This window comes from Frankliniella occidentalis, unplaced genomic scaffold (assembly GCF_000697945.3).
Source record: "Frankliniella occidentalis isolate FOCC.00 unplaced genomic scaffold, Focc_3.1 Scaffold50, whole genome shotgun sequence".
NCBI lineage: Eukaryota > Metazoa > Arthropoda > Insecta > Thysanoptera > Thripidae > Frankliniella > Frankliniella occidentalis.
Genome location: NW_026267180.1, coordinates 686,426 through 693,548, shown reverse-complemented (window position 1 = coordinate 693,548; position 7,123 = coordinate 686,426). Strand labels below are relative to the sequence as shown.

The following is a 7,123-nucleotide window of genomic DNA, read 5'->3' as shown; positions in this document are numbered from 1 at the left end:
TGAAATGCAAACTTTTATTGCAATGCAAACACGACCACAGCAAATAATTTACCGGGAAGTTCCCGGTTGAATTCGCAAAAGCAATTTTTCGGTGGCTACATTTTTCGTCATATCTATGCATGTTATAATATTTGCAGCAAGCAGAAAATGTACTAATGTATATCCCCAATGAATTTCAGACGCTGGCCACCCAAAGCAGACATATGCCGTGGGGTGTGCAAGCTGCTATGTCGGTCCTAGTGCGCGGGATGGAGAACTTCGTGACGGTCACGCCCGCCGAGTTCCTGTTCGGCTACGACGACACGCTCGTCACGCTGGCCAACATCGCCAACACCCTGCTGCACATCAACTGGCCCGCGCCCCGCATCATGTCACTGCTCAAGGGGGTTAGTGTCACACTTGCGCAAAATTATCGCAGATTGCCAAACGTTTTGTTCTACTAAGTGTGAATACAGAGTTCACGAGACGCAAGCGTGATTTTCACGCTTCATAAGCTTTACGCAGACAATCAGGAACCGACTTTCATCACGCTTCCGTTTAGGGAACTCTTTATCCACCTTAAAAGTATTGGGCATTATTTAGCATTTTGTACGAGTACGTGTCAAAAACGCATATTTTCGTCTAGAGACAACTCGTCGCACTGAACTTTACGGCGTCAAAAACGCCACGAAGCTTGCCGAGTTGGCACTAATTTTCACTGTTATTTTCAGCGAAACGGCACCCTACCTGAGGTGCACACCATGTACACGGGACACACGTCGAGGGCCAGGATGGGCTTGCTGGACAGGCTCAACGGCCTGGACCATTTGCCCTTCTGGTCGGAGCCACCCTGCAACTCCATCAAGGCGTCGGAGGGTACGAAAAGCCCTTTCTCGTTTGCTCTGTCTTCTCTTTATATTTCTCTCACCCGCTCCCTACCCTGCCATCCCCCATCCACTGTTGAAATAGAACCTACAGGAAATTCTACAGTGAGCCCTGTCAATTTGTTACTACGTCCGCGACTGTAATTTTTGATTACGGTCCACTCCGTACAGGATGTACCGTAACTTCGCAAACCGTCTTTTTGGTCAATACAGCACTTGACATGACAGTAAAGTACGATCAATATCTTTACATTCCGGGTCGTACATAAAATATACAGGACGGACTGTAGGCAGACTGTACTTCCTTACATCTTTTTTAACAGTGTCCCTATCCGCGCTGAGCGCACTACCGCACCCTTGTTACTTGCTGACCGCTGCTACCGCTCTGTTGCTACCGCTACCCCAGTAGCTGCTAGCTGCTATTGCTTGTTGTTGCTACTGCTTGCTACCGCTATCAGACCAATGTGAATGCGATAATGTCACACACTACTTTGGGAAGAAAAAACTTTCTTTTGTACATTATAAATGCCAGGCTTGTAGCACACACTTTAATTGGGTTCGGTGTGGTACATTTTAGTCTGTGTGAATTTATTGAACGACCTTACACTGGACATCGAACATAGATTTTTGTGTTTAGAAATAACTTGGAAATGAGAGCAATCCTATCATAGAACACAGACATGAGTATAAAATTATTGTGTGCATTTGTAATGTACGGGAAAAGTAAATTTTCGGTAGTAAGGACTTTCCGTTCGGTCTGTGTCTTACCAAGAGTTCCATCAATCAAATCACTATGCTAGCCGATCAACTCAGCAAACGCACAATCGATGCCACATTAACTTAACGGTCATTGAGATTCCATTATTGCAGAGAAAGAGGCAGCAGCTGCAGCACTCATCCTTCACCAATCAGAACGCAGAGGAGAAGTGTGACGGGTAAACCAGAGAGTCCGCCCGGGCAGGCCCTCGGAGCGGAGCACTCGCACCCAGTGAGAAATGGTGATATCATACATCAGAACGATATCCACATCAAAAAGGCGTCGATTTTCGTTTCAAATCTATAAAAACGTCGTTCTGAAACTATTGACGAGTTTCTGAAGTCACCCCGATATCGCAATATTTTCTCACTCGGTCGCTCCTACTCCGGGGACCGACGCTCTGGTGCTTCGGGCAGCGCTGGGGCAGCCGGGTGCTTCGGCCGCTCTGGGCCTCGCCGAGGAGGCCGGGAGGCTGTACGAGAGGCTGGGCACCCGGGGCGCGACAGCACCGCCCGTCCCGGGACCTCGTCGTAACGCATCTAGTCCTGGCTGCAGGCTCCTTCTTCCCGCCGAGAGACATCACGCACGAGGACATCGTGGCCATCTACGACAAGGACCTGTGCCGCGCCTTCCCGCTGCAGTACCGTGGCCTCGTCGACAAGGAGGGCATCAGCGCGGGCTACTACACGCCGCCCGACACCATCTTCGCGCCGTCGGCCGACTGGCCCGACAACAAGTGCTTCTGCCAGCCCGGGGAGTCGCCCACCGCCCCCTGCGAGCTCAAGGGTCTGCAGAACATCAGTCCGTGCCACTACGGTGAGTCCATAGAACAACCACCCCGGTAAGAAATTACATCGAAGCACCGTCGGTCTTGCATTGCCATTCCAAAACGTACTGCATTAGAGCGCCCCAGCTATGACGTCATCAACCACGTCCCGAGCCTGTCCGCTAAACCCACGACTGCGTGTTGCAGATGCCCCCGTGTTCGTGTCGTTCCCGCACTTCTGGAACGCCGACGACAGCCTACTGAGGGCCGTCGAAGGCCTGACGCCCAACCGGGACCTGCACGAGACGTTCTTCAAGATCCAGCCAGTGAGTGAACGAACGCCTCTCGCCTCGCGGCCGCGAGTACAGACAACGACAACACCCAACACCCATCACCCGATCGACTTTGTTTTTCAGAAACTCGGCGTCACGATGGAGGCCAAGGTGCGAATCCAGCTCAACCTCAAAGTGGACCACGCACCCTACATCCACTCGGTCCACACCTTCCCTGAGATCGTGTTCCCCATCATCTGGCTCGAGGAGGTACGTACGTCGCATACACGACCAGTGAGAGGAATCCAATGTAGATTTCACACCGATCAAGTGGACCATCGTCGGTGCGATACCAAATCTCTCACCGAGTATGTGAGCTTGGCGCGATGCTCATGTCTGCTTTCCTCCCCCAGGGCGTGGACGAGCTGACGCCCGAGATCCACCGGTGGGTGTACATCGCCACCACGGCGGCCGACTTCATCATCCCCTCGGTCGAGTACTCCTTCATCGTGGTGGGCGCGCTCACGCTGGCCGCCGTGTTCGTGCGCACCTACAAGGGCGTCGTGTTCACCGCCGAGAACCTGGAGCGCGGCATGGAGGAGCTCCGCTGCGGCAGCCACCTGCTCGTCAACGCGGCCTCCAACGCGGCGCACGCGGCCTCGCACGCCGCGCACGCCGCCTCCAACCACCTGCACCGCGAGCATCGCGAGCACCGCGAACAGGCCTACCACCTGCTCCGGAGCACGTCCACGGCCACGCAGTCGTCGTCGTCCGAGGCGGACGCCTCCGAGCCGGCGACGCCCAGCCCCGCAGAGGGCGAGGAGGCCGAGAGGCAGCCCATGGTGGCGCCCGCCGCCCCGTGCCCCGTGTGAGGAGCCCCGGCTGTCCCTGGCGGCCCCCGGGTCGGGCCCGTCCCGGCTCGGCCATCTCATTCTAGTCGTTCAAGAACGCAGCACGCCCGCCCCTGCCCCGCGGACCCACCGCACACCGCACAACGGCGCCCTCGGCGCCCTCGGCGGCGGCCCGGCGGCCCGTCCCCGAGCTGGTCTCGGGGTGCAAGAGGACGTGCGGCACGCCTAGGCACGCCGACAGAGTCGCGGAGTGCACGGAGTGCAGCCGCAGCCCGGTGCACCGGAGGCCGCTGCAGGCCTTGCAGGCCCCTATCGACTCCGCGAGCTGTCCTCGTCGTCAGGCCCGGGTCCCCGACGCGTTCAGTGGCGGCCGTTTCGGGCTCCGCGGACCTCAGGAGACGCGGGGAAACGTGCGCGAAACAACCGTTTGCTCAAAAAAAATGAAATAAACCCCCACACACACTTGTTTAGGATTAAGTGAATATTCCGCTATTCAGAAGGGAAGTGTGGGATGGGTTGCCCACCCGCCCGGCGGTGGCAGCCGCGCCCGCAACAGTGTCGGTTGAGTTGCCTACCTCCACGGCGCGCTCGACCTCGGCAGCCTGCGCGGCAGCATCGAGTCAACTCCCCTTCGTTATTATGTAGGTCACCTGAGGAGCCAATATGCCCCTACAATTTCGTCTCTCTTTCTCTCTCTCATTTCATTTGCATCCTACTCCCCTGTAATTTATGACTGGGTGTACATGTGTGAATGAGCGCGCTGCACGTGCAGTGCACGTGCCCTTCACAGAGTAAAAAGTCTCGTTATTTATTTTTTATATGACTACCATTTAAGGCTCTTAGGGCGAGCAAAGGATCAAAATGCACAGGGCAATCATTGTGGATAAAATCTCAAAGCAAATTATTCATGTACTACTGCAGTAGTACTTTTTAAATTTGCAACTGAAAGGGGAACACGTCTCTAAGAAAAGTTGTAAGTGCAAATCCACATGTTCAATTAAAGAACATGAAAAGATTTTTGTTGCAGTTGATAATGTATTATTACTTGTGATTTGAAGTATACATGTAAGATTGAAATGTGATACTTTCTGTTATGCGACTGACGTGTTGTATTTTTTTTTTTTAGCTTTACATCTCACTTCCTCATTCATGAATGCCTTGTTTCCCATAGAGACTGATATAAAGGCTGTAGTGAAGTTAGCTTATGAAACAAGACAGCGCAAGTCCTTAAGGAAGTGGATGAAAAAGCTGTGCTTAAGTGCTCAATCTTTGTTACCCAACTATGCGCTCATTGTTACCATGTGTGAAGAAAATAAACTTAGTACATCAAAAACTCACCATGCTCACTAAGATTCCCTAGGAGATGTTAACTGATGACAGAAGTGTTTTAATTTACACCACAACCACATCACCTGAAGAAAATTCAAAGGAACACCAAGTTATTTGCAAAACAAGTTTAATTTTGTTTTCATTAATCGTTGTAAGCGGTTTAATGAATGAAACAAACATAAAATGAGATTTTGGATCACCATAAATTTTACCTACAATATGGAAAACTAGGAATAATTTATCACAGAATACAATAATACAGTGTAAATTTGAGCAGCACATGTTTCTTGCACCATGTTTGTCACAGCCCTCCAGGCATATGCAATAAAGGAGATTCAACCCTTAAGTATAATTTATTGCTAATTAACTAAATAATAAATTAAGATTCGGTCCCCTACCTCTTCAATGAAGAGTATCTACTCAAACATGGCACAGATTTGGCTTAGAATGCCAATCCTTAATATTCAGCTTATCGTCTACGTAAAATAAGAGCCAAAAGGAAAGATATACCTGCTGACACAAGAACTGCTCCATATATAGCTCTTCTTTCTTTCTTAGACTTTACACTTGCAGATCTGGTCTTTCGGCATTTCTCAGGCCTCATCTAGATAGATATTTGAAAAAATGTAAATAGTACATTCAATATCAAGACATTCTGGAGCTGATAAAAAATATTCTTTATGAATAGATAACTTACAGGATCAAGTTTTAACAGCATTCCGTGCAACTGTACTTTCAGTAACTCTGCTTGAGCAAGAGCTTCTTTGGTCAAGATTTTGGCTCCAACAGCAGCAGAGTGATGAGGGTCCAGGACATTATTTCTGACACTGCTAGAGTTCAGCCTTGATCGATAATTCCGCAGAAGGATGACAAGATTATTGATGTGTTTGACAGTGTGACACATGACAGGAATAGTTTCTTGCACACTGCAAAAGTAAATATGCCAAATAAGAAAATACACTCAACTTCCGTAGAATATGTGAAAACAATCAAATTATACCTCATTGTCGCATCCAAAACATCATCCTGCAGCCCTCGAGAAGGGCTGTTTCCTACTCTCTTCTTTCTGATGTTGTAAATGCCATGAGCAATGTCTTTCCTGTGCGCTTTGTCCTCTATGCCAATAACTTCCAAGTCATCCTCGCTTAGGGTAAGGAACAAATTAAGACCTATGTCTGCATCTTTGAAAAGATTCAGGTACTGCACCATGTTCATGCCAATAATTATAGAGGCAACAGTTTTGTCAAATATCTCACTGTTGAAGTATGCAATGATCAGACAAGAATCAAAATAATTGAAATAAAAATAGGAGTGCGTGGTAGATGACATACCCATCTTCATCATCTGACGGTAAGTCAGCAACAACAGATTCCCACGCCAACATTTCATCCTGACGTTTCCTATCAGAGAAGTCGTGAGCGGTTGGAGTTGAACAAGAAATTGTGACATCAGATACAAGATCTGGATCTGCCTTTACAACCCTGACAGGGCTTCCCATTGGTCTCTCTCCATACTTCTTGACTTCTTCCACTTGTCCGTTCATGACTGAGCAAGTCCTGTATCAAAACCTGCCGGATAAAGGAATGCAAAGAATTTTAATTAAAAATGACAACTTTTAAAAAAAAACAAACAAAAAAACAATACAAATCCGCCGCAAAAATAAACATCAGTATAAGAGAGTACATCGCTGACGTGCGATCAACTTGAACGGCGGCGAGAATTCGTCACTGCTCAACGCACCTTCAGATAGGGAAGCGAGCCGTCTTAACCTCACACAGACCGAACCACCAAAATAAACAGCCGGATTAACCTAGGATGCCCGAGGTGCCAGCGGCAGACACTCACCTCGGAGATGAACCAATCGAGGAGCCACGCCCACCGGCTACACTACATCAAACAGCGGATAATTTTCCTCCAAACTTCGGCGTCCCTTTACAATCGTCTTGTGACCCTTACCGCGTAGAGCCACCTGTTAACAAGCAGTTTGGATTTGCGATTGAATTCCGGGCGGCGCCGAGGCTATGGGGCGGGGGGAGTGAGTGGACGACAACATTCCCGCCACATTCGGGACATTTGGTGGAGCCATCACTCTGGAACAAGCTTCGGCCTAGGGCAGGACCTGAACCTTTTCAAACGGTTTCGATCCACTAAAGATCGGCAGCTTCGATGCCGGTCGGTGAGGACTCCGCCTAGTTTCACGTTGTGATGAGACTTTTGTGCGGGATGTTTTCTGTCCCCATGCCCAACGCGACTGGCAAAACTGAAGGAGTGGGGCGAGGGGGGGG

At 49.8% G+C, this 7,123-nt stretch overlaps 2 protein-coding genes across 3 annotated transcripts; one reads left to right on the top strand and one right to left on the bottom strand.

Annotated features, from left to right (window-relative positions):
- Positions 1-51: 51 nt before the first annotated feature.
- On the top strand, positions 52-4,846 carry LOC113205139 (scavenger receptor class B member 1-like). The gene is made up of 6 exons (XM_052267375.1): positions 52-386; positions 711-855; positions 2,176-2,436; positions 2,594-2,712; positions 2,803-2,928; positions 3,072-4,846. Exons 1-6 carry the CDS (start codon positions 156-158, stop codon positions 3,528-3,530), a joined length of 1,341 nt encoding a protein of 446 aa, XP_052123335.1. The 5' UTR covers positions 52-155; the 3' UTR covers positions 3,531-4,846.
- A 102-nt stretch (positions 4,847-4,948) lies between these two features.
- LOC113205141 (uncharacterized) lies at positions 4,949-6,883 on the bottom strand. Of its 2 annotated transcripts, none has more exons than XM_026420637.2 (5): positions 6,579-6,883; positions 6,170-6,406; positions 5,839-6,093; positions 5,536-5,764; positions 4,949-5,442 (listed from the first exon to the last, which is right to left on the bottom strand). In XM_026420637.2, exons 2-5 carry the CDS (start codon positions 6,379-6,381, stop codon positions 5,308-5,310), a joined length of 831 nt encoding a protein of 276 aa, XP_026276422.1. In that variant the 5' UTR covers positions 6,382-6,406; positions 6,579-6,883; the 3' UTR covers positions 4,949-5,307. The 2 variants fall into 2 exon arrangements, with proteins under 2 accessions (XP_026276422.1, XP_026276421.1); XM_026420636.2 differs by having other exon boundaries at positions 6,684-6,879.
- Between the last annotated feature and the right edge of the window lie 240 nt (positions 6,884-7,123).

What these genes read in the sequence shown, in the direction of transcription:
- LOC113205141 (XM_026420637.2), bottom strand. Translation starts at nt 6,381, where the DNA reads ATGAACGGACAAGTGGAAGAAGTCAAGAAGTATGGAGAGAGACCAATG. An exon ending in CCGTCAGATGATGAAGATGG is followed by an intron (nt 6,094 to 6,169) that starts GTATGTCATCTA and finishes ATACTTCAACAG; the next exon opens with TGAGATATTTGACAAAACTG. An exon ending in GTTTTGGATGCGACAATGAG is followed by an intron (nt 5,765 to 5,838) that starts GTATAATTTGAT and finishes TTACTTTTGCAG; the next exon opens with TGTGCAAGAAACTATTCCTG.
- LOC113205139 (XM_052267375.1), top strand. Translation starts at nt 156, where the DNA reads ATGTATATCCCCAATGAATTTCAGACGCTGGCCACCCAAAGCAGACAT. An exon ending in TCATGTCACTGCTCAAGGGG is followed by an intron (nt 387 to 710) that starts GTTAGTGTCACA and finishes TGTTATTTTCAG; the next exon opens with CGAAACGGCACCCTACCTGA. An exon ending in CCATCATCTGGCTCGAGGAG is followed by an intron (nt 2,929 to 3,071) that starts GTACGTACGTCG and finishes TTCCTCCCCCAG; the next exon opens with GGCGTGGACGAGCTGACGCC.